Source organism: Phaenicophaeus curvirostris, chromosome 1 (assembly GCF_032191515.1).
Source record: "Phaenicophaeus curvirostris isolate KB17595 chromosome 1, BPBGC_Pcur_1.0, whole genome shotgun sequence".
NCBI lineage: Eukaryota > Metazoa > Chordata > Aves > Cuculiformes > Cuculidae > Phaenicophaeus > Phaenicophaeus curvirostris.
In genome coordinates this window covers 176438779-176466216 of record NC_091392.1, presented here as the reverse complement: position 1 = coordinate 176466216, position 27438 = coordinate 176438779, and the positions used below count along the sequence as shown (strand labels likewise).

Below are 27438 nucleotides of genomic sequence, written 5' to 3'. Positions count from 1 at the left end.
CAGTTCTCTCTAATTAGCATATGTTTATATTTGTGTTAAATTAAGTAACTGCAATAGTGCATATATAAATAACATACCGCAAGTGTTAATGGCAAGCTAGTTTGTCCTCTGTATGTTACCTTAGGTTGCAATAACTGCAAATTAAATGAGATTATGTTCTGAATCCAGTCCAAATGCTGTCTTTTAGTATGTTCATGTGAAAGGTAGTTTTGATTCTTTCTGGTTAAATAGCTGACAGCTAGTTGTGTGGGTGTCCAGAAGATCCAGCGTGATTCTTGGCACTGGGTAAAGACTCAGGGGGAAAGGAGTTGCTTTGTTGCTATTTTTGTAATTTCTCATTTTTGAGGTGCCAGTAACTCATTTCAGAGCACATTTCTTCTTCACCTGAAGAAAAATACCAGGCATATTCTTTATCCCATTAAAGTCATGTGAATCTGGAACAAACCTGCTTTCCTTGGCCTTACATTAACAAATAAGACTTAAGGACGGAATTCATTTAAGCTCTTTTTTGCATTTTTTTAATGGTGCTAAAGAACCTTCTGAATAGCTTTGGTCTCTTCAGTCTTTTCTATTTTATTGTGCCTTCTCAATGGAGTAACTGAGACAAAGAGAAGTGGTAACTCGTCATGAAGTAAGAATGTGGAGGGATGGAATCAAAGAGCTTTGACTTGAACTTTGCTCCAGCTACTGTTGCCAACCTAGGATTTTACGTGGTACACCACAGCCTCTGCAAAGTCACATAATGTACTCTCTGGAGCAGTTCAGTCCAGAAGTTGGGCAACATTAACGTGTTTATAATAGCTAAAATCTGGTGGGAATGCCTTTTGGCTTTTAAATACCGCATGCACCTTTTAAAAAATGTATCTCATTCTGAAGTAGAGGTATATTAAAAAAGAAATAAAATGAGGTATGTGGGGAGTCTGGCGAGATGCACAAATACAAATGAAGAAAGGGAGAAGTGTGGTCATGGCACAGCTCCCATTGACTTCACTGGGTTACTTTGGTAACCATGCCCTTTCCCTTTCTCCACAGTGGCCTCCACGATGCTTGTGTTCTCTGAGCATTCTCACAGAAGTGAGATGCACTCCTCTTAATACCCATGGGGAGAATAGCACGGGTAGAAATACACAAAACCAGCTATTTGGACCTCTTTCTAGTGCAATGGGAGAGGGAGAAAAAAAATCTAGCAGCATTATTTTGTACTTGGGAAAACATTCTTTTCTATCATAAACATATAAACCACACGTGCTTTCTGTTATGCACATAAAAGCCAATTTTTTTTAATTACAGTAACCATTTTGTTTGATAGCAAGTATGTTTTACATTGGTTCAATATGTCGATCTATTTCTTCATCTTTGTACTTGCCACAGCTGGATGGAGTCCCACTTTGCAGAGAAAGGGTTCTGCAACCACTTGGGATTGATACTGAAAACTGCGTGCTGACATCTGCCCTGTCATCTTTAGCTCTCTTAGGAAAAGTAAAGGAAGATCCTTTCAGCACGAGTGTTTTGTGCTTCACTTAAGAAGTGTTCCTGTTTATTGGCTCACTTACGATTTCAAGGATCTGACTGCAAGTAGTAGGAAACAAATGGGAATAAAACTGCCTGTGTGCACTACTAGAGAATTCTTACAGTTTCTGGTTACTTTTGATGTTTCTGATGCAATTCCTCAAATTGTGTATTTCCCCCCAGATGGATGTGTTCTTTGAGTTCCTGGAAGAATCTGTTAGAGCAGTTTCATCTGTTATATTCAAAGTAGAGTGGAGACCTGTGTTTCCAGGGACAGTTTTCAGAAGTGACTGGTGATAGACATTAATTGCATTGCAGCTACTTACTACACCTGTGTGTAAAGCTATGGATTCTTCTGAAGAATCAGATAAAATAAGGTTTGTGGCGTGTGGCAGAGCTCTGACTTGAGTTGGCTTTCTTGTGTCAGGAGTCGAGTGCACAGTAGGATCTAGGTAGTTCTATTTCTGTCAGTTCTGTGTTATTTTTTCCTCTGATCTTGTGGTGAGGACACTTCTTCCATGATTTCATCTATTACACATGTGTGTGTGATTCTGCAGTCTTATAAATGTAGTCAGATGAGAGACTGTGGTCCAATTTCAAGAAGCTTAAACAGTTTGCAATTCTGCAGCTGGCAGTTAGCATCTTTCAGCTACAACTTAAGTTGTAAATGTCGTAACTTGCAGCTCTCAATGCTCCTATTCTGTTTCAATGCCAAGTGAAACAGATTAGTGACTATCAAGTTGGTCTAATTTAATCTCTCTAATCTTTCTGTGGGTTATATTTATCTGCTTTACTTTACACTAATGTGGACTACTAGATGGATTCATGCAGTCAGAGTGAGAATCTCATCAGAGGCAGTGTCTCATCGAACAGCTTTTGGCTGGGTTACAACTGAACTTTTCTTTCTATCTCTTTTTCTTTGCAAACTTTGGCAATCTCACTGTCATTCAGAGCTTCCAAGTCTGCAGCTGTGTCCTTGCAGGAGGGGATAAGAATTTCTGCATCTGAACTGTTATCTTGGTCTGCATCTACGTTAGCATTTTAGACCTGATCAGGAATGTAGTTTTGAAGGGAATCTCCTTACTGCAGTTTGATATATGTCAAGGGACATATGACCTGGATTCTTTTAGAATGAGACTAAAGTGGAAGACCTTCTCTGGCAGCACACTTACTTAATTCCTCTGCTAATTCCTTCCATGGGAGCAGTCTAGCCTGGGCTGAAGTACCAGCTCCTGAACCACTTGTATAGGACCTGCCAAGATGTTAACGATACCCAATTCACTCCATAAATTCACTTTTGTTATTCTGCATAGCTTGCTAATGCAAATGTCCTGCAATCATGAGTTATAGATTAGTTGGATCTTCAACACAGTTCTTGTTCTGTCTGGGCCTTTTTTACCAACTCCATTGCAATGGGATTAGCAAATATTGCTAAGGCAATGCTCTAATTTCAGGTGACAGTTACCAGGTGTTTCTTATGACCACAGAGAATTATGTTTTCATATTTAGTATGAGACAACGTCTTATCATTCACAGCCTTGCAATACTTTTGTGAAATAAAACCAACCTGGTTATTCTGTGATTCTGTTAGTGTTTGATGGGAACGGTTGGACTCGATGATCCGGTGGGTCTCTTCCAACCTGGTTATTCTGTGATTCTGTGATAAAAGGGCTGGAAAAAATGGGCTTATTTAAAGGTATGCATTGACATGTGTGACATAACTCTAGAGACATGATCCAATTCTGGTTATTTCTAGTAAGGCAGGTAAGTATTTGGCAAATATGTACTTATGTAAAATAAAATCTGTGTTATTAAATGGTATTCAGAATTCTTTGATGTGGATCAAAATAATATTTGCCCATAAAGGAACATGGAGAGTATTTTAACAACTTTGGAAAGCTAACCTTTCATTGTTTATAAATTTTTAATGTGTACATCTGTGTTATGTCTTACTATTATATTCATTTACTGCAGGGTGTTGGGAAAAACAAGATTGTTGACAGATTCCTTCACCTTTTAAACAGGCCCAGAGAATATTTACAGCTGCATAGGTAAGAATGTGTTAAACTTCCATACTTTGTGTTTACAGTCTGACTTCCCATATTTTAAAACCTGTGTTTCTGGCATTTAATTTATTCTCTTAGTTTGAACAAAGACCTTGTTATGGCAGGTGGCACACAGACCACAGAATTGTATCCCTTTTATAGGCAGAGGCAATAAGCTGGCAGGTTGAGAAGAGCATACAAAAATTTATTGCTGTCACGTTGCTTATTGTAAAAGGAAGTGGAAGTCAGAGCATACTGACATTAAACCATGTCTCAAAAAGAGACTAACGTTTTGTTATTTCTGGAGAGATTTCCCTGTACATAAGGTACTGTGTGAGGGAAAAAGTTCAGAGGTGCTCGTTTGAATATGTCACTCATTAGACAAGAAGCAACATTTTACAGAGTAAAGGCTTTTTTGTTTTAGGTTTTGGGTTTTTTTTTTCCTTTTGGCACTCTTGCTGAGTACATGTATTTCTTTCTCACTCATAAACTTATTTGGATTAGAAGATTATGGTTTTTACACATGCAAGCTAAATAGCAGCCATCAAGACTACAAACTAATTGAAAACAATTCAGAAGCTGAAATAATATCAAATTATCTGCCTGGTTTTTATGACATGAAGTTTAAATCAATAAATTGATATGAAGAAACGAACATATGTAGAAGAATCAGTTTCTATTGAACTGTGTCCTTTTTCATCTTTATACGTAACGTGTTCGCCTCTCTGTCTTCAACATCCTTGCTTCATCACCCTGTCTCTTTCCATAATCACCATTTTTTAAGCAGTGCTTATAAAAGTTTATGTCTTTGATGTTTTGCCCTTTAATAGCATAGTCTCTGTATCACACTCTCTCTCACTTTCTCCCACATCTTTTTATCTTCAAATGTCTTGTCCTTCTATTCCTGATATGTGGATTGCTCTATCTTATCACATTTCTGTTCCTGCTTTCTTTTATACTTACCTAGATTTCTGTCTCTTCTTTCCTGTATAGCACTTCTGTGACCTGCTACTTTCAGCTTTGTATTAACTTCCCTGCTTTCTTCTCTGCTTGGAGCAGCCACCCTGTCCCTCTGGATAAAATACAGTATCATTTTTGCAAATCCCAATTATATCATAAAATACTACAATATTCTGTCTTTGAGAGTGTGTGTCTTTTTGAAAAATTGTTCTCCAGTGAGATGTGGTCAGGCAGAACAGTAATTTCACATAAATCCAGGTAGAATCATAGAATCATAGAATGGTTTGGATTGGAAGTGACGTTGAGGGTCATCCGGTTCCAACCCCCATATTATGGGCAAGGGACACCTTCCTCTGGATCAGGTTGCTCAACGCCCTGTCCAACCTGGCCTTGAACACCTCTAGGGATGGGGCAGCCGCAGCTTCCCTGGGTAACTTGTGCCAGTGCCTCAACGCCCTCACAGGAAAAACATTTCTTCCTAATATCTAATCTAAATCTCCCCTCTTTCAGCTTAAAATAATTACCCCTTTTCCCATCTCTGCACTCCCTCATAAAGAACCCCTCCCCAGCATTTCTGTAGGCCCCCTTTAATTACTGGAAGGTCACAATAAGGTCTACCTGGAGCCTTCTTGCCTCCTGAAAAAGCCCAACTCTCTCTGCTTGTCCTTATATGGGAGGCACTCCAGCACTCTGATTATCTTCAAGGCCCTCCTTTGGACTCACTCTAACAGATCCGTGTCCTTCCTGTTCTGTTAGCGAACACTTGGATTGCAAATCAAAATAAAAACCCAAACCAGTTCAGTACTGAGTTTTTAGACATTTTATGGGGAGAAATGCAGCTAGTAGCTTATGGCATGGATATATATTATTAGAAAATATGCTAGAGTGTGCACTTCATCTTCAATAGCACTGGGAGTTCCTGTGGATTTCCTAGCTAGCTACCATCAATATCATTAAGCTTGCTAACGGGAAAATGTTTCTAAATATTGTACTTTTATGGGTGCTCATATACCTGTATTATAAATATGTAACAATTGAACATTCAAAGCATACATTTTAATCGACTGTTTTATAAATGAAAGAAATAATTTTACTGCTTTCTTCATGAAACATGTGGAAACAATTCATTGTCAGTTGAAGGCGGACATTCTTTGCCCTTTCAGAAATGCATCTGGCAGATGGTACCTAATTAGACCTTGGATTATGGGTTTTGGACTCTCTGGAAATGCGTGTGTACTTGTCAGATGCATATCCTGAGGCTCTGAGTTTCCAATGTGTTGGCAAATCTGTAGGAACTTTGCCATGTTGACTGTCACTTCATATAATTAGCTATAAAAGAAGTAATATGCATTTTTATATAAAAATGTGAATACTGAGTGGGTGTTACAACTGAATAGTATCCTTTCTGGAGTAAAGAGAGGGCATCATCCTTAGCTATAAAATGTCCTTCTTGTTGGCTGTAGTAAAGTTGTAGAAAACTGCTGGAGTGGAGAAAACTGTAAGAAGAGCTTTAAAATTAGTATAGTGAAGGCGTTTATTAACATTTAGTGTTATGTAATAAATAAGAGTAGTGAATAAATAATAGGCAAAAATAATTAGATTGAATTTCAGAAGTATGCATCTAATTGCCACTTTTCAAAACCTGTTTTTTTAATGACAATAAAAGTGTCAAAATCATGAATATTTCCAGAAATTTTTACTTTTGACAGCTTATAAGGTAAGTAAGAGGGATATACACCACAACATAGTGTAGTACATTTTGTTATGCAGTGTAATTGATGTAGATGTCTTTTATAGAAGAATAACTCAGCCCTTTTGCCAACAAACAGGAACACAAAAAAAGCGACAAATGCTATTAAATCTGGTTTGGGTTTGGTTGATGATTGGTTCAGGTGGTGTTTTTCTTGGTCAGTTTTTTTGTTTGGTTGGGGGTATGTGTGTTGCTGTTTTGATGAAATACTGTAAAGAGTTCTGATCTAACACGACATCCATTCAGTGTCATTCAAGAAGGCAATGTTTGCCTTAGAGACAATGAGCTATTACCAGGAGTAATTTTGAAGCCTCACATTTTGTCTTATACTTCAAGATGATGAGAGAGAGATAGGAAAAAAAGATATTTTTTTCCTTAAACATCCTTTTTTACATCTGTATTTACTTGCTCTACCACTGATTCACATGGAAGGGTCAACCTGACCTTAGAGGTTATAAATCCTTATTCTTAACTTTATTTACAGCACATTATTAAGACGCTTATTTTCTTGAAATTGTTAACTCTTATAAATCATTTGGGACCATAAAATTAAAAATCTTAATGGGAAGGAAGCTGTGGTTTGGTTTAATAAGGAAAGCATTTAAGGAAAATGTTTGCCGAAAAATAAATTTAAGAGTTGGCTACTGCCTCTTACAAACTTCATAATATTAGGAGTTGATCTGGAGTTGGCCAGCTCTCTCATCACATTGATTCTAGGGTTACAGGACTCCCTGAAATGGGAAATTTGGGGTAGTTTGTCCACAGCCTGTCTCTGGGACTGCACTTATGAAGCATATGGCTTCTTTTCTGTGTGGAAGGAAGAACTTCATCTGCTTGGTTTTCTCAGTCACTCCTTTCCTACAAGTTTAAGTTTCAGCAGAGAAATCCTAAATTTTGTTTACCCCTCAGGGTACAGCACTACAGGCTTGGGGAAGAATGGCTTGAAAGCTGCCTGGCAAAGAAGGACCTGGGCATGTTGGTTGACAGCTGACTGAACATGAGTCAGTAGTGTGCCCAGGTGGCCAAAAAGACCAGTAGCATTTTGGCTTGTATCAGAAATCACGTAACCATCAGGACCATGACAGTGATTCTGCCCCTGTATTCAGCACTGATGAGGCCACACCTCGATTATTGTGTTCAGTTTTGGGCCCCTCACTACAAAAAGGTCCTGGAGCGTGTCTGCAGAAGGGCAACGAAGCTGATGAAGGGACTGGAGTACAAGTCGTATGAGGAGCGGCTGAGGGAACTGCGGTTGTTTAGCCTAGAGAAGAGGAGGCTGAGGGGAGACCATATCACTGTCTACAACTACAGTAAAGGAGGTTGTAGAGGTGTGGGTGTTGATCTCTTCACCCAAGTGATAGGCGATAGACGAGAGGGAATAGCCTAAAGCTGCCGCAGGGGAGGTTTAGATTGGACATTAGGAAAAGCTTCTTCACAGAAAGAGTCATTGGGCGCTGGAACAGGCTGCCCAGAGAAATGATTGAGTCACAATCCCTGGATGTATTTAAAAGATGGGTGGATGAAGTGCTTAGGCATATGATATAGTAGTAGACAGGTACAGTTGGGCTTGACAATCTCAAAGGTCTCTTCTAACCAAGGGATTCTATGATTTTGTGCACCCAGGACACCGGCTACATGTTACAAAACATACAACAGTGTTGTGTTGCCCAATATTAAACTTAGGGAGTTTATTGTTTTCGCCTTGAGCATGCTTTCCTGATGCTGCTAGAAAGGTGAGAATCTATGAGGCCTGTGCAGCCCAGTAAGAGATCTGTGCAGAAATTAAGCACATACTGGGTGACTTTCTTAGAAACTTTCATGTCCTCCAAATATATGCAACAGAGTCAGGTTGCTCTGAAATGGGTGAACCATGGAAAGCCTCACAGTTTTTTTGAATCTTGCTGTTACCTCTTTTGCTGTCTCCCGTGTGAGTTATATGGAGAGAAATTGCAAGTTTCTGTACCTGAATCTGAAGCCAAATTTGATAGGCTAAATTATGTAGCCATAAAACAAATTTCTTTGAATCAGGAAAAAGATTTTAACTGAATTGAAAATATCTTACTTTAAATTGTGAAGTCTCTGGGGCCAAGAGGATTCCAGAGTAGGAAGAAAAAAATTAAAAAATTAAAACTTTAGAGAAGACTCAGGCAAGAACATGTGCCCTGTTAAGACTATAAAATCCTTCTTAGCACTGATGAAAGTAACAGATATAAATGTAACCTTCCAGCTCTTCTGCATAAAAATGTTGGAAGATATTATCATAGACTTCAGACTGCTGGCTTCTTTTATATGATCAAAGAAAAAAAGATTAAATTTACTTCTGTTATTAAATTAGTAACTTATTGCACACAAAGAATGGTCTTGCTGGAGTAAAATGACCTTTACCTGTCAGTTAAACATTTCAGTTTGCATCTATTTTGAATTAAGTCACACTTACTACTTAATCATAGAGCTGCTTTTTAGATTTTTCATAACAATTACTTCTCCCCCTTAAAGCTACTGTTTTTGTGGAGACTATATTACAGAGCTACAGTGTTTATCCTTTTGTTTCCAATGCAAGCTTGATTTATGGTTCCTTTTTTTTTTTTATTGTTAAGAAACTTGTAATAGAAAGTTTCCTAGAAGCTTAGACTCTGACTAGGATGATGTAAAATTCAGTGAATCACTTTTTATAGTAGTTTCTCCCAATATAAATGAGGTACTAGGTTTTGCATGCTGAAAGCATTCGGTTTAATATGTATATCAATTTTTTTTTGAGTCATATGAAGTTGTCTGATCACAGCTTTCATTAAAATACACTTCTATTCTTTAATGCATGAACTTAAAAAAGGAAAAAAAAAAGATTTACATGTAATTTATTCTCATCTGAAATCTTAATTTAGGCAACTAAAGAGAACTGGAAAAACACTGTGGAGAACATATAGTATCAACTGAGGACCTGTGAAAGCTGCCACCTCTGCTCTGCTGGGGTTGGATTGGCTTCAAGTCATGTAATCAAAAAGAGCAACTGCCAACAGGAGCCCTCTCAAATATTATCTGACATCATGAGTTTTTCTCCAAATTGCTCTGAAAGCAAACAATAGCCTCTCTGTCTTGGTAGTCCCTTTAAGAAAAATCAGCTATGGAAATAATGTCTGTGTTCCAAGGAGCACATTTGTTTGGTTCAGGAAGGCACAATTTTTATTTCACTATTTAAAAGTTTTTTATAAGTTTGGTATACATCATACTCCTTTATTTTTGAGATATTCAAAAGCTATCTGGACATATTCTTGGATACCTGACATGAAGTGGCCCTACTGGAGCGTGGGGGTTGGACCAGGTGACCTCCAGATATCCCTTCTAACTTCAGCCACTTTGTGGTTCTGTGATTTACCAACCATTTCTGCAAGGTAGCAGCTGGATGACCCCAGCTACCTCTACCTGTTATTCTAGCTATGTTGTGTTAACATGTCTCGCTAAATCAAAATTGTTGATCTCATCTTCACAAGATTAGATAAACCAGCAGTGTTTTTTTCCGTGTGGGGAATCCATTTACGCTGTCCATAGCTAACGCCCAAATGTGTCAGCATGGAACAGTAATTAAAGTTGAAGGTAATTAGGAAGCGGCTTCAGACTCATTGTTTTCAGAACAAGAAAAAGAAGAACATTTTGTATAATGAGATAAAGTTTGATAACTTCTAGAACTTTCATTCATTGTTCTGATATGAGTGTAAATGTACTGCTCAGTCAGCGAGGTATGGCAGCAGACACAGTAAGTGCTGCAGCCGGGCACTAGATCGAGGTAGAAAACATGCTCTGTGGAGGCCAGGTTGGATGGGGCCTTGAGCAGCCTGATCTAGTGGGAGATGTCCTGCCCATGGCACAGGGGTTGGACTTAGATGATCTTTAAAGTCCCTTCCAACTCAAACCATTCTATGATTCTAAATAATGAGCAATTCTTAAGCAGAAATTTTTCTGAAATGTTTCCTGGCTTCATGTGGTCTCAGCCATAAATCAGACATAGGAAGTGCAAAGATTGCAGCCTGCCATCTCCTCTCTAGTGTGTATGCCATAAGTGTTCCCCTATGCAATTTAAAACATTCAAGAATGAAAAGTACCGATCCTTTCCAACGCAGTGGGAACTTGGTTACGCTCGGTTAGTGGGAGAACCTGGGAGCTACTATATATGTTGCCACTGAAGCAATGACGAGTAAAATTAGTCAACCTCAACTCTGACGTCTTCAGTATGTAGATCTGCAATTATTTAGTTGTGTAAGAACATCACCATCGCTTACAGAAATAGAAGCTTTTGATGAGCAGACTGCAGTGTAATCTACATCAATAATTTATTGATGGCTTATGAATGGATTTTCTGCTGCTCGGAGCCTCAGTGAATTTGCAGAAGACATGAAACAATCGGTTCTATTCAAGTGTTCTCTTTCTGTGTATCAAGAAAATATTCTCCTAGGAAATTGTCCATAAGAGAATGCAAATCTTCATAAAGTCATATCTAAAAAGTTGAAGCCACTTATAAATATGATCTGATGCCTTTTTATAAAAAATAGAGAGTGTAGGAAGTTCTCATTTTCTTTAGCTTTTAAATGAATCTGTTAAAAATTGTAGTCCTTGCTTGAGGGTTTATGACTTTAAATTAGCCATACTAAGTCTTAGTTCTCTGTGTGATGTCTTTTCTTACCAGTTGCTAACTTGTTTTCCACTTTTCTAGGTATTAATATATATGCTAAATCAATTCGGCTTTGTTGTAAAGTTAATGTAAATCTGATATTTTAAGACCATATCACTGTCTACAGCTGCCTGAAAGGAGGTTGTAGCAAGGTGGGTGTTGGTCTCTTCTTGCAAATAACTAGTGACTGGATGAGAGAAAACGGCCTAAAGTTGTGCCAGAGGAGGTTCAGATTAGACATCAGGAAAAATTTCTTCACCGAACGGGTTATCGGGCTCTGGAACAGGCTGCCCAGGGAGGTGGCTTAGTCACCATCCCTGGAGGTATTTAAAAAGATGGGTGGTTCAGGTGCTTGGGGATATAGTTTAGTGTTGGACAGGTATGGTTGAACTCAGTGATCTCAAAGGTCTTTTCCAATGAAATGGTTATATGATTCTATGTTTTACTACGGTCAGCAGAATACTAACTGCTATAGAAATTCTATTTGTTATCTGATAATTTTACTATTATTTTAGAAGATATTACACTACCTTAGTTTGCTTTTCCTAATCTTACATTTCCTTTCAAAGAACTTACCTATAGTATTGCATCTTCCCTTCAGAGTTACTGTGTTTGTTCTAGTGACTGATGATTGGAAAGTGGGATGCAGGGTTCACTTTAAAAATCTACTGCATTTTGTGTTGTGCCTTGTGTAGTTCCCTCATAAATTACAGTAATCTGTTGTTTCTTCCTTCAAAAAATTAACTGAATTTACATATGTTATCCTTTTCAAAATAAACATCATTTTGCTGTGATCTTTAACAATCAAATTAATGGAGAAGTTTAGGGTAGGAAAATGAGCTTATGGTGTCCCTACAAGCAATATTCACTATAAACTCTTCATTAATCTTTAGATGTTAATTTTCTTTCCCTCGTTTTCAGCACACTTAATCAGTATAAAATCCAATTATCTGTTTCCCCTATGGAGATTATTTAAGACTACCCTTTCAGCTTTAATGACTTCAGATTTTTTTAAAATTCCAGTTTAAAAAGTTGTTTCAAAAGGAATACCTTCCTTCACCCAAGACACAGATGAACACCTGATTCAGTAGATTATGGTATATTTGCTCTCGGAATTGCATTTGGTTATATTCTTCTGAAAGGAGATGGGACTATATAAAACAATTTAAATGCTGATATAGCTCTGCAGGTCTGTTTTTAAAAATGATCAGCCCAGAAAAGCTGTCTCTGGAGCAGAGTGTTGTTGAAGCCAGTGCTCTTAAGCTGCCCTGGTTTATTACAGAAACCCATTGAACACAGTGAAGATGTGTGTGTGTTGTTTATTTGTATGTTAGAAGCTGAAAAAAAAGGCTGGGTAGTTTTTCCTCATGATTTTGAGTCACGAATATATGTCTGGTGTATTTTCTTTTAATGTTGTAAACTGTAAAATTATAGTGTGAGCTTTATTCTTTCTGCAGCCCAGGTTTGGAACTAAATAATAAGACAACATGTTTTTATTACAAAGATTTATGTTGTGAAGCACTGAATGTATTGGTTCACATATAATAGGTATCTTTGTGGGTTTTTACTCATTGTTCCTTTTCCCCCTTTTCCTAAATACCTTTTCAATCAATACGAAGTTGCACTGCGGAGCTTCCAAGAGTTCATGCAAGCTAATTGTCTTTTTTCCCAGTGTTGGCTTTTCATAAGCTGGCTGACTATCTCTGCTATTGTCAGATTGCGGGTGTTAGAGAGCTACTTCATTTATCTTGTGGTAGGAATTGAATTTAGCTTGAATATCCTGCTGTGTGGCTGCTAAGGAGTAATATCTTAGGTTAGAAGACCCTGTTGTTTCATTTTCCTCTAAAGCTGAAGTAACAGTTTTTCACTGTTCACTCAGTGAACTGTGTTCTTATACACAATAAGGGGAGCTGTAGGGTATTGTGTTTCTTCATTTACAGATTTTACAATTAGGGTTAGTGAATTTCTTCTGTTGTTATAACAAATTATATTAAAAATGTTGCATCTTGTTTTGAAAGATGGAGCATGTATTAGTAATTCTGTAACTTGATTTAAGTTTATAACCTGAATTAAATATATAATTCCCTTTGGCCTTTGTTCTGCCACCCACAGTCATACTGAGTAATGAGCACCTTTATACTCCAAATAATTTCTTGGATTTTAAACAAATAGATGTCCTGCTGAGTAGGTATAATGGCCTACCAGAAAGAAGGATGGGGATTTAATTATCAGTGCGTACAGATGCTTCTGAAAGGCTTTACAGTGTCATTTTAACAGAGAAGTGAGACAGCTGGTTGGCTTTTCAGAATTTTCTAAATGTAGTGGTCGGATTGCTCAATACAATGGCTAGATGATAGGTTAGCTAAAGAAATTAGTTTGTAAATGTCAAAGTTATGCAGATTCTTCCTTTGTGTCAAAATCGCCTACTCTTCATCAGGATAATCCACGAGTGGATTCGCTAACGAGTTAACAGCTTAAAATGACCCTTGGCCTAACTTATTTTCAAACACTCTCAGAATTAGGTCACAGCAGATGGGTATATTCATGTCTGATTCAAATGTAATGAGAAGATATAGATATATGTGTATATATGTACATAAGTATTTAGAGAGATGTCTCACAGAAATGAAAACCAACAGTTATTAGAGCATACATTTTGTCTCTGTTTTTTCCTTTCAACTACCACTAGGTTCCATTTGGAGAGTAAGAGAAAAGCCAAACCGAAATTTATATTGGCTAAGCCTTAAAACACACGGTTTCCATAGGTGTTCTTATACACTGTCAGCCTCAGTGTAAGTACCCACAAAGGCCAGGACAGTATTCTTCAGTCATAAAGATGGAGCAATTCCAGTGAATGTGAATGTTTGTAATGTTAACTGAGGTCCTGACACTGTGTCCTGTATTTAGGCATAAGCCTCCTTGGGGACCTAAATCTTAAAATAAACCATTGGAATACCTTTTCCTTTTCTTAAGTTATATAACAGTGAGTAAATTATAAAATATATCGAATTCTGTGTTGGTGTTTACATTTCAGTGTTCTGGGGAGAACAAGTATCAAGACATACAATGAATATTTGCAGATGTATCGTATAGACAACATTAACATTTTCAATAAAAATTTAATGCATTGATTTAATTTCTCGAAAGAAGCATCTTTCAGCCAGGTAGTCCTCCAGTAGAACTAACACAAATTTAGAGAGAAGAGGGCCATCGTTATTCTTTGTTCCTTAATTTTTCCACCTGGCTAGTTCCAGTTCCTGTGTTTTACCACAAGATACCCAAAATGCTTGGAGATTTACTTTCTTTCCATCTTTGTCTCCTCTCTTATTTCAGGGTCCATAAGCAGAGGTATTGACAACATCAAATTTTCATTTGAAAAAAGCCTGGGATAAAGTTTTGTGTCTAATGAATGGAGTAAGAAATACTGAACTCATGGGATATGTGCTGAGGATAATTATATAATTAGCTATCAGGTGCAGTGCCTCTCCTCTCTTTTAGGAGTAATTTTTTAGATTCAGTTATTTAATAGAATTTGGGTAAATCTTGAAAATTGGCAGAGTCAGAATGGACTGAACAGTCTCTGTGGCTGATGGAAATTTCTCCTGCTGCATCTCATAGATCCTCCCTGGAAAGAAAGTATTGTTGTCAAAGAAATAATGACTGTCATAGACTAGTATGTTTGAGTACATCTATAGACCTCCGAAAAAGCTGCCTTTAGAGTAAATAATGCACCAGTAGCAAAAAATAAATAATAGGCAGTGATGCGAGCTAATAAACAATAAACCTACTAAGGAATTCTCCAAAGTCCTGCTGTGAATTTGAGTGATACTGTCAGAGAAGTTGCTGAGTTTCAGTAGCACATCAGATCTTTCTTATTTTTTTTTAGATAGAGCTCATGAGGACAGCTTGCTTTATAGAAATAAAAATGTGTTTTTAGGAAAGATATTAGTGAGCTTTTCGTATTTTTCTTTCACAATCAGGAGAAGACAAATCAGTTGAGTAGGATGACAGCATGTCAGACAGTTTTCCTCACCCGCTTCTACATTCCCACAGTCTTGCTTCTTTGTGTCAGAACTATTTTCATCTTGAGTGCCAAATATGATGAAATTAGGAGGCTTTGATATTCATGTCTTTGTTAGAACCTAGTTAATATTAGGCTGCTAACATTAATAAATGAATGCGAATTACAATTTTTAGTTCCTTTCCTGTGGGAGTGAAATTCTGCAGTCTGATGTTGCAAGTGCCAGACATATTTTACAGTTAGGAAAATCTGCATACTGTATTGTTCAGAAATATTTCAGACTTAGCATATTTGTATTATTCTGTCTTTCGGTGCCTTTACATTTACATAATTCCTTGCAAAATAGAAATTTTAAAAAGAAAAAACCTAAGGGGGCAATTTGTTTTTTTAGCCATACTTTACTCTGTTTAGGTCATATTAGGTTTCTGAGGAACAGAAATTAATGACATTTAATTGCATAGCTTGTGACTCAGAAACGAAAATTATATTTATCTGTAATAACCCTGGCAATATCATTTTTATATACAGAGCTGAATGTAAGAGCCTGTGCAAGTACAGGAGTTTTGCATTTGCTTATGTTACCAAGCAAATGGATTTGATATTTGACTGTATATTTAGCTTCTGTAATACGTTGCAAATGCCCAGAAATATTTCCTTGAAGCATTTCCTTAAGGTATTAGGTCTGAATAACAACAGAGTAGAAGAAACGAGGGCACCACAGGTAAAATAAAAAAAAAAGTTAGAAACTGATTTTGGGATGTCAAATGTTATTTCATTTTCATTCCTTTTACGTGCCACCACTAGAAATCTTCCTTTCCTGCCATGATCTGTTCACTTAATTTTTATCATCAGTTGGCTGCTAAATGCGAATTTATGATCTGTAAAGCATCCTGTAATGCATCTTCCTTTACCTTATTCTTGGTCTATGCTTTTCTTCGTCCCTTCCATTTTTGCACCTTTCTATTATTTTAAAGAGATCACAGTTCAGGTTTGACAAATCCTTTGGCTTCTTTCCTTTGATTAATTCCTTAGGACATATTTTCCATTAATTATTTCTGGCAGTTTAGTAACCTGAGGCTGTGCTTTCATGTACTCTAAGGTCTGGTTTATGCATTTTAAAATTTTCTACATCTGTGACTGTGTATTGGCTTAAACCAGAAATGATAACTGGTAATGGAGGTGGGCTGATTTATACAGTGAGAATTTAGTTCCTAAGTAATCTGTTTTCAAGAAACAATAGTCATAGGTTTATTCTTATTTTTGGATCCTTTATTGATTTATCTGCACAATTGTAGAAATGGGTAGACAGGCAGGAAGACAATAGAAGCTTTGTTTTTCTATGTCCACAGTAGGATTTCTAAGATAATCGGTTAATGATACTGCTTATTTTAGTGATTTTAAACATTATATGTAGCAAGTGAATGAAATACGAATGTATGTATTTGGGGAAGTTTTGCTGGTTGTGACAGGCCACAATTGATGGGGTTAAATGAGATGAAGGTACTCCCAGCTTTGTAACTTTTGCCCTACTGGATTAAAGTTCAGATGAAGTAGCCAAATATTAGAAGTATCTCTTCCCACCCCATGCTTTATTCCTGTGCATAGGAAATGCTAGGGTAAATCAATCATGAGTTTAAAACTAAACAAGAAATTATTAGTTATTAGGGACAGAAATCCTGCTGACAGCAGTTTCAAATAAAGGAAATGTGCGTTTTATGCTGTCAGTTTAGAACTCTAACTGGAAGCTGGCCATTGGGTAGTTTGCTGCAAATGGTACTGTGTTTGATTTCCTCTACCCATGGAGCTTATCAGAATATTGTTGTTTTTTTACTGAGCATTACAAAATTAAAGATAGAGCTAAGGTGGGTATTTGGAACAGTGAGTCAGCTTAGCTTAAGCAAACATTTTTGTTTTATGAAACAACTGTGAAAGCAAAGAGATTTTTGTTCTGTCAAATCTCACGTGCAGTGCAAAGGTTACCAACCTTAACTGTTGACCAGCATGTGGATCTCGGGCAGCGTAGGTGAGGCTCTCCTGATGGGTTTAGTCATGTGAGAAGTCCATCGTTCTGTTGACAGAAACTAACCCAAATTTTGAAATAAAAGAGGAAAGGGATGACATGGCCCATTTGCCCTAAGACTGAATTGCATGTACTGTGGCCCAGGAAACTGGGAATCGTGGGACCGTCTGCCATCACCCACCTCTGAATTATTCCTTAGCTCATCAATCCCTCTGACCCCCTAGGTGAATGGGCTTGGTTTTACACGCCTTGACAAAGGTTTTGACGGTTATGTCTTAGAATCAGGAGAGCTTTTCCCTGTGTTAAAGACATGATGTATATAAATAAATCTGTCATGGTGATATCTGTTGCTGGACCTTTCTGAATTGCTACTGCTTTTCATTTATCTGCACATTCAGTGGTCATGACATAGATGATACTAATAAAGATTAAGGAATATTCTCATTACAGATTTTAATTACGCTATTTTAAATTTGAAGGAAAAATTATTTGAGCAATTCTAACACAAATAGAATTTCAGAAAGAAATGCTATACTATTTAAAGTCTCTGTCCCATTTAAGAGCTTACACTGTTCATGATATAAAATGTAGCAAGTGCTAGTAAAAAATATTCTGACTGGTATAGTTTAGGTAGAACTAAAAATAGTTGATTTTTAGAATTCCACCAGAGTATTTTAGTCTTGTTTTTTTTTCTTGGTGATATGTGGAGATGAGCAACTAAAACATTAGTGATTTGACTATGAAACTGCAGGGAAATTTCTAGCTAACCACGCTTATCTAGAAATATTAGTAACAGTAGTAATGTATGTGCATGCAAAAGATACAGATTCACTTTTCAGTGGTTTTTTTTCCAGGGTTTATGAGAAATTGTCAGCTACTGGCAGAAACTTATGAGAAATTGACAGCCCTGGCAAAGACAGGGATACTCGCCTTTGACCAATAGATTGGCACAGTGTTATTCTTGGTTCAAGTTCTTCAGGAATTATAAAAATAAGTGATTATTTTTCCTCTTAGAAAGCAAGAGCCTTCAGTTTTTCATTTATTCATTTTGTATTTTATTGTAACTAAAATTCCTGTGTATTTTTCATTAATACTGTCTGGTTTTCTGCATTTTAGGGATACCACTGTACAGAGCCTTACCCTACAACCTTCTGTTAAAGATGGTCTTATTATATATGAAGATTCACCACTGGTCAGTAGTGACATTTGGATTGTATATTTAGAAATGTTTTTTATTGAAATGTTTTTATTGTGATGGTTTGATTATTTTCTCTTTTAGGTTAAAGCAGTGAAATTCGGACATATTTTGGTGATTGATGAGGCAGACAAAGCACCAACAAATGTTACCTGTGTCTTAAAAACTTTAGTCGAAAGTGGGGAAATGGTTTTATCAGATGGAAGGCGAATTGTTGCTAGTAAGTAAATAGAAAACATTTTGTTCATTTACAGTGAAATGTTACATGTTGCTGGTTTTCTGCAGTTACATGACTAAGTAGAGACCCAAAAGATTCCAGATGGAAAAAATACGTAAGGGTAAAAGATTAGCAACTAAAGAATTTACAGTCATTTTCTTTACTACTTCTGCCATAACCACAAAGGTTTTCTTAAGTTAATGTTCCCATGAATTTTGGTGAAAAATAGAATAAAATTAAAGACTGAGCAAACCCCACCCTCCCCCAAACGTAACAAACTGCAAGTTGACCTCTGCTACTCATTCTCCATAAGAGATCGAGTTCTGAGTTGACCAAATTGTGATCTTGATTATATCCACCTGGATAGCTGGGTGCAATTTCATGAGATCTGGAATCGAAGATATGAGTATATCTAAGATTGAATTGTTAAGGATTTAATCTAGTCAGATATTGCATATGCTTGTATTAGTCTAACATATCCTGCAGGATGAGAGTATTTTGTAATTTAATGGAATTCATGTGACTTGCAGGAACTAAATATTTTGTGTTATTTTTCAAAGAAACACTGTTTGAAATGCCTTTTTGATATTAGTAGAAACTGTATGTAACATAATGAGTTTCTTTTTAACAATATTGGGAAGAGTGTTACAGTATGAGTGGAGCAATTGTTCAGCACTTACATGGCACAAGACTTACGTTTTGCTTGTCGCTATGAACTGTAGGTGGGCATTTGTTTAAACATCTTGATAGCCAGTCTCCGTGTAATTTTTTAGAGGAGGTAAAGGGACTCCTAGACACCATGTGCCACTGGAAACATGCTGCAGGGGAGCGAGTGAGTCCAGTCTGACTCATCTTGGAGAAACAGAGCTTTCATATGCGTGAAATTGTGTCTCTGGCTTCCCAAAGGCTTTGGTAATTTCAGTCCTGTATTTCCACAGCAGATAATACCAGATCTATATAAAACCACGTTTTTTTCATCGATGACCTCAACATTTTTTTGAACTAAAATACTAACAGGACAGGTAGTCCCTAGCCCAAGAACAGTGGATGCATTTCTATTTTTTTAAATTAAAAACTTAGGTTAAATGTTCATGAAACAAATTATGAAACTTTAACATGAAACCTAGAACAGTCATAGTTGAATGACATGCTAAGAAACTATTGAGCACTTTTTGTAACTGTTTTTCTAAATCTAAGAACCAACATAATTAGATTAGAAGAATTCTTCAGAATTCTTCTAATCTAATTATGTTCATTTAATTCATAATCGCAAAGCTTAAATGTACAATTAATAAATTTTATTTCTTTTCCAGATCATGCTCATGTAGAGGGGAGAGAAAATGTAATAGGTATTCATCCTGATTTTAGAATGATAGTTTTAGCAAATAGACCTGGATTTCCTTTCTTGGGTAATGACTTTTTTGGCACATTAGGTAAGTAGTTTATATTAAATGACGGTCTTTAATAGAGCCGATTAATAGAATGACTGTCTTGATTCATTAGATTTCATGGGGAGAAGGAGTCCTTATGCATACTGACACTTTGTTTCACATAAGACACTCAAAGTGAGATTCAACTTGGAAGACTAACATGTAAATTTAGGTGTCTTAGTAAACGTGCCTGAACATGCCCTGAAGTTAACAGCTATGTATGATCAGATGTGTTACAACTAATTTTTTTATTGCTTCTGGACAAACATAGCAGACAGAAAAGGATGCAAGAAGTCTTTGTTAATGAACATACATTGTATACAAATATAGCAAAAACATTAGCTGTAAACAGCTTGATACTTGACTTCAGTGGTTAGCACAACTGTTTACCATTTTTATACCCCACATCAAACAAGATATGGGCCAGGTGCTGTCCTCTTCAGTACTAGAGATGGGATATTGATGTGTCGTTCTTTTCTCTGCTTTCAGCAGTGGAGGCTACTGTCTTTTTTTGCTGCTACCTGCTTCTAATCCTTATTAGCCTCTACATGCATAATAAGGCCATGTATGATTGGCCTTATTAAAACGCCTATATGATAAGATGCTGAATTCATACTAGTAAGGCTCTCCAAATTTCACATCAAAATTTTTTATATCAACATTTCAAAAAGCTTCTGGTAGGTCCTAAAAATCCTGCGTGTCAGCAAAGATTCCCTGCAGCCTGAGCTCAGAGCGAAAGTGAGAATTTACATTGCGTAAGGGTGAGTGATGAAAAATTCATTGGTGTGTATAGTTCAGCATCAGTTTAGCTGAGCCTCTGGCAAGGCTTTGGCAACATTACACCTGGTGTACCAGCTGTATAACCCTCCAGACTCCACTGACTGTGTTGTCTGCACAGGCCTAGTCACTTTACATGCAGGCACCCTAATTTCTGTGACTTCATGTGTTGGCTTTGGCTGTAATGCTTATTCTACAAGAAATAATAATGTACTCATAGAAGCAATAGCACACGCAATTCCGTATTGCACGATAGCATTTTTTTTTCAGTTATAGTTCCCACCAAATGGGTGTTCCATTTCAGAGATCTGTTGATCTGAATTTCACACAGCTATTTTTCCCAGTTTTAGTATAGTCTATTTATTTTTCATGACCTTATTTCCCTCCTTACATGAACCCTTTAAACAAAATTGATCATCTCAGCATTACTGCTTTTGGCCCACATGGCAGAGGCTTGATTGAAGTTTCAGGGTTCTTAATTAATTTTGCTTTTCAAGCATAGGGGCTCTTCTGCTTTTATTCCAAGTCCTTTTTCAGCAGGATCTGATTATGCTTCTGCAAAGTTTAGTATGACTGTTGAAAGACTCTTTACATACAAACTTAATTTTATAAAATTGCGATTGGGACCAATGAAGTGCAAATATATGGAAATAATATATCTTGGCAAATTTCATGCCATACGTCAAGACAGACAGAGAGAATAAATAAATCCAGTGTTTCCTCTAGACCTCCCAACTGAGTTTGCTTTAGGGCTTTCCTGCATATCAAGATTTCCCTGTGTCCTGTGATGTTTTGAAGGTCATCACAAATTGGTCCCTCTCAACCAATCCTTCTTTCTTTAAACCTATTTTCTTTTTTCTTCTTAAAGTTAATTTCTCCCCTGTGATCACCTTCATTAAAACGACAGCAGACATCTCCATGTTTCTTGGAAACCTTGATGTTCTTCATAGCGAGTTTTTCTTTCACATTTTTCAAAATAGATTTTGTCTTGTTTTGTTTTAACAGGCAGGTACTCAGAATCCTCTTGAACCTTTGCTGTTCTGTTTAAGATGCTTTCCATTTACAGGGACTGCTGTGATGCTATCTCTTTATGAATTACTTAACTGTATGCTTTTTTACTTTTTAGGCGACATTTTTAGTTGCCATGCAGTTGATAATCCCAAACCACAGTCGGAACTGGCTATGCTTAGACAATATGGTCCTGATGTTCCAGAGCCAGTTCTTCAGAAACTGGTGGCTGCTTTTGGAGAACTGAGGAGCTTAGCTGACCAAGGAATTATTAACTACCCCTATTCAACTAGAGAAGTTGTGAATATTGTAAAACATTTGCAGGTACAGTATGTCAGATTTAATTGAAAACTAGAATTCATCACTGCCAATTTTTTAATACTTGAAGGTTTTAGAAAAAGATACAGTTATTGTTTGTGCATTTTTTATTTGTTTTTATGAGAAAAGTTTGCATTTTGAAGGAATCATATTGAAATATTCAAACAGTTTGAGGGTAAGGAGCACAGAGCTACATAGGGAGATATTTTTTCTGCTTTTTTATTATGGATGTAGAAAATACCTGAGACTCTGTTTTTCCACTGTGTGAGAAAATTTCACATTCATACTGTGAATACAGTATGCAACGTTTATTTTAGCATTATACAAATTCTATATTCAGTATACAGTACTTCCAGAAAAATGCAACTTTATGCTGCTATAGATTTTTTAGTTTTAATAATTTCCTGGGGGAAAATGACCCTACTGCATAACATAAATGCATCACAGATGGAGTTTTTCTAAGAAAAATGTTAGGTGTATAACAACTTAGCAAACAGGTACTTAGGAACCATGATTGCTTCCTACACACATTTTAATTGCAAAATCTTGAATTCTGATTTAATGATGATTATTTTTTAAAGGTCACAGTAGAGCTTGAGTTCTGTGTTTATAAATTGAAGGATAGTTTTTATCTGAAATATTTGAAATATAAAGTATCTTAATGTTAATATAGCAATGCTTTTTTGTGTTGTTCTATTTATAATCGTAAAATAGGCAATTTATTTATTTGTAGAGTATTTCTGGAATTATTGAATCCTAGATTGAAGAAAAGATTAGTGGAAGTAATTACAAGCAGAATAGAATTTCTCACAAATTCCTTGACCTACTGTTACTGTATATAATTCTGTATAGTACAACAAGGTTGTATGATTTTGTGTTTGTGCTTATGAACATACTCACTTATACTCACATAGACATTTAGATCCAACAGTTTAGAATTATTTCTTTTAAAAATCTTCAGTTAATTTCAGGAGGAAAAAATTTTGTGCTCCCCAGTCTCTAGGGTGCAATAAAGTCTTGAGACAAAATAAATTGGTGCTACTATATTGTTGATATTGATGTTGTTAATAGAAAGAAACAGTAATTATGAATGTATAACTTTGTACAAAAAGTTAACAAAATTCAGACCTAAAAGCAGAGGAATCCATTCTAATAAACACGTATGCGGAGTATTTTATTAGAATCCAATACCACTTGATAGGTATTTGCTTACCAAACTGATAGGAACATGTACTCTGTTAATGATATCACTGACATCTTTAAACACAGAGTTACATTTGAAATGGAAGTGGAAAAATTACAAACTTGAGGAACCGTTGCTGTGCAGCTGAAAAGCCGGTGATTTAGGGGTTTTGTTACATGAACTTCTTCCTGTCTTCGTAGTCTGGCTGTTCCTACCTTCCTTCCTTCCTTCCTTCCTTCCATCCATCCATCCATCCATCCATCCATCCTAACTTCCTTCCATCGTCTTCTGTCTCCAAGTAATCTAAAGTTTGTGCTGCCTTCTGTCACCAGCTGGCGCAGAAACTAATGGACTTAAGTCTTGTTTTCTTTGAATGTGAACAGCATCTGATTGAAGACTGGAAGCGCTCGGTTGCTAATTGTCTTAAGGGTATTTACTCTCTGCTTCCGTCTTCTTCACTTAACCAGATTAGTATGGTCACTTCAACCTGGGCACTGGGCACAGATCAGCAGGGAAGTTTCCCGTCTGCTAAGTTTTCAAATTTTTCAAAGTCAAGTGTAAATATAAAAACACATCTCCAACATGCAGCTTTGATTTCTTCTGTAATGTTTGTTTTCAAGATCCCAGTCTTTTTGAAAGGATGCAACATTTTGTTTACTGTAACTTGTTTTTCAGTCTGAATAAAAAGGCTGGGAGTAGCCAAATGTAAACAATGAATATAAACATAACGGTTACTCCGAAGTAAGAAGCTTCTAGGTCTTCAGGTAGAGAAAAAAGAGGAAGGAGGGAAATGAGTCAATAAAATTGCTGGTCCTTAGGAAGGAAGGAGGGAAGTTAGTCATGTTGTTAAACAATTTCCCTTACAGTGGTTCCGCAGCCCCACTCTCTTTGTACTATTGTGTTGGTCTCTTTCACATAATTTTGGAATTCCTTTCTTCTGTAAAAGTGTGGGTTGTTTTGGAGAAAAAAAAATGCTGCTGATTACTGTTGTGTGAGAGAGCATCGGAGCGTCAAGGCTAGTCAGTTAAGAGAATATTCTGGTTACTGTTACTAAACATATTATTAAGCTAATCTCTGCACTCTAATTGTGGCCTTCAATGTTTAGGATTGCATTTACAGTAGTTACAAGAGAATCGTCCCTCAAAGATTATGGAAATAGGGAGCCCATAGTAGTTTAGTTATATCTTAGACTCTGCATTCAGATGTAGGTTGCCTCTATACTAACTTTTTCTAAAGGAAAGGTTTTTTTGCTGAAGATGAAGTACCAAACTGGTTTGAAGACCTGAAACTGCAGGCATAGGGAAAACTGTCTACTGTGGCTGCTTAACTTGGTCACTGCACATATTTCTCCCCACATATTTTATAGGGAATTTGTGTATTGCAGCTTTGGATTGCAGGTGGCCTGAATATAGCCTTTTTGCCTCCTTCACCTGTGGTTTTCAGACTGTGTCGAATGTCGGAAGTATTGATGCTAATAGTGGCTTGTGGGCAAGCTGAGAAGCTCTGCTCTTGCTACTTTGGGTTGCTAAATGCTGTCCGTAACTACCAGTGTGTCAAATGACTGCTTCTCTGCTAATATATAGTTCATCTGATATGTTAGTTTTCATATATGTTATTTTGCAGAGTCCATATTTACCTCATGTCCCTGGTAAATGTTAATCACACAAGCCACATCAGTTCAGATAAAATGGAAATAGCTTTTTTACTAACTCTATTGCATTTGGAGAAGCTGAGATTTTTCTGATAGGCTTTCTTTCTTGTTTGTATTTAAGATTACTTTCTAATAGTAGGTACTGGAATAGCAATTTTCGAGTAGTAAATGTCTAAGATACCTTCTGGCCCTGAAGTCTACTAATCATCAGGTTTTTAGACCTGTTCAATAAGCACTTGTGCTAAGATAGAGTTCAGCTCTTCAGCCTGAAGTCAAAAGAAAGCTAGGTGTGTCAAATCACAGTTTGTATCCGTTTCCCACCTTTCTGCCAAATGCCCATCAATAATAACCTTTTACCCTGTTGGCCAACCACAGTGAATCTCAATGACCATTTTTCAAAGATAATTTCTGCTGCTTTTATCAAAATAAGCGGCTATGTGACAGGGAGGAGTAGATTGAAATTAGTCTCCCTGTGAATGAAAAGGCAGGAGGAGAATTCAGCTGTTTTGTTTGGCAATAGATGATGCCCACTAGAGACAGGAACAATGGTTAATCAGTCAGTATGCCTGTTGTTCAGGATGAGCCGTAGATGTGGTGCTTCTTGCCCTGCTGGCAAGGCAACTGAGAAGACGCAGAGAGAGTTGGCAGTGTTCAGTGAAAAGGTATTGGGCTTACAGGGAGAAGCCAAGGGCAAGGAGGAATAAGCAGGAAGGGAGAGATCTCTTAGTGTCATGAGGGCAGGATGAGCCTTTGGGATTTGTACTAGGAAGCTACTGTTTTACTGATAACTTTTAAGCAGACTATAGCAATTCGTGTACTAGTGGAAAGTTAGATACATAAAAATATGGATTCTGTCACAACTCTGTATCAAATAAAGCATAATATATATATATAAAAATGTAAAATCATGAAAAAAACCCTATGTTATGTATTATTTTAAGGAATAGCCAAGAATCTAAGATGTGAAAATGCTCTAAGGTACACACAGAAATGTTACTTGTAAGGGGAAGAATCAATGAATGAGAACCAGACAGGCTGATGAGAGGATCAATATTTTCTCCAGTAATCTGGTTTTAAAAATCAATAGAAATCAAATTATTTTTTTTTAAATGTTCAACTCAAACATTCTAACTTTTTTTTTTCTCTTCTTCAAGTGAACTGTCCCTGCCTTTCTTTAGTTAGCAGTTGTCCAGGCAGTTATTAAAAAGTGGTTTGATTTGTTCTGATTGAAACAAGAGAGTTGTGATTTTGTTTTAATAACTGAAGCAGAGAGCCTTTTGACAACTGGCTTGTGTTCTGAACAGTTTTTATTGGTATCGGTGATCAGTTGTTCCTGAGGAAATATGGGTTTTTATGATGTTCTACTGATAGAAGAGGCATGGAACTGTTGAGGCAGTACACTGAGGAGAAGGGTATTGATTGATTGAGGAGGCTGAGGGGTGACCTCATTGCTCTCTACAACTACCTGAAAGGAGGTTGTAGAGAGGAGGGTGCTGGCCTCTTCTTCCAAGTGACAGGGGACAGGACAAGAGGGAATGGCCTCAAGCTCCGCCAGGGGAGGTTTAGGCTAGACGTTAGGAAAAAATTCTTTACAGAAAGGGTGATTGGTCACTGGAACAGGCTGCCCAGGGAGGTGGTTGATTCACCTTCCCTGGAGGTGTTTAAGGCACGGGTGGATGAGGTGCTGAGGGATATGGTTTAGTGTTTGATGGGAACGGTTGGACTCGATGATCCGGTGGGTCTCTTCCAACCTGGTTATTCTGTGATTCTGTGATTCTGTGATGTCAGAGGCTTTCTAATGATTCAGAAGACCATGGACATACTTGGAGACTACTGTTGAAAACGAGGTAGTATTTGAAGCACTTTACCAAGGTTCCTGAAGTATCTAGTGCAGGGCAGGTAAAAGAGTAGGTCATGAGTGAACAAGATGACTTGGTGCTGGCTTGTGTGTTCCCAGTGAGAAGAAAAGAACACAGAAAATGCAGTATTCATTATCATAAATGTTCTAAAATAATTACTTAAGGTTTTGGTCATATAGAGTGTTTACAATTCTGGACATGCTTTGTTCTTGTTATCAAGAAGAAGACATACTTGAAAACAGACTGAGATAGGGTCCTGCACACTGAGTACTAAGAAGCTTTACATGGTTTTAAACCAAACTGTACTGTACATTTTTAACTCTGTAGGTTATTTTTTTGTATTTTGGCAATATGATGGTTCCTTGGACTCCAAGGTGCAATTTATGTTACATAAGTCAGTACTTTCACTCCTGTGCAGTGTCACAGACTTTTTGCTTTTTAAAATGGTATGTGAAATGTTTATACCATCTTTAGTTAGAATAGCCGTTGGGAGTAATTTTATTTTTAGTAATCTATTTCATTCAGTAAGGAATGGACATTGTAGCCAGGGTCACACAAGCTCTGGGACAACTTTATATAATCCCACAACAACTTGTATTTTACTAATCTGTAATAATGCAGAACTTCTAATAGGTTCCTCATGGACAGGTTTAAAAAGCAGGGCATAGATTAGCATGATTTTATACTGAAATATTCTGTGGCATGTACACCACAGGTTTGTGCAAGCCTATTTCTAGCAGTGATGTTCCACTCTACCACAGTAACTACCTAATTTTGGTATTGTTTATGTCATGGATATTTTATTTCAAAGATTAGATGTTTATTAAATTGG

The 27438-nt window shown here is 36.9% G+C and overlaps 1 protein-coding gene across 1 annotated transcript in view; it reads left to right on the top strand.

Moving 5' to 3' along the window:
• Positions 1 to 27438, top strand: part of VWA8 (von Willebrand factor A domain containing 8) — a 202253-nt gene that overhangs the window by 95249 nt on the left and 79566 nt on the right. The window contains exons 21-25 of the mRNA XM_069880696.1: positions 3484 to 3560; positions 18085 to 18160; positions 18248 to 18383; positions 19694 to 19813; positions 21714 to 21919. Coding sequence (XP_069736797.1) covers positions 3484 to 3560; positions 18085 to 18160; positions 18248 to 18383; positions 19694 to 19813; positions 21714 to 21919 — 615 coding nt within the window. The remainder of the gene's footprint in view (positions 1 to 3483; positions 3561 to 18084; positions 18161 to 18247; positions 18384 to 19693; positions 19814 to 21713; positions 21920 to 27438) is intronic.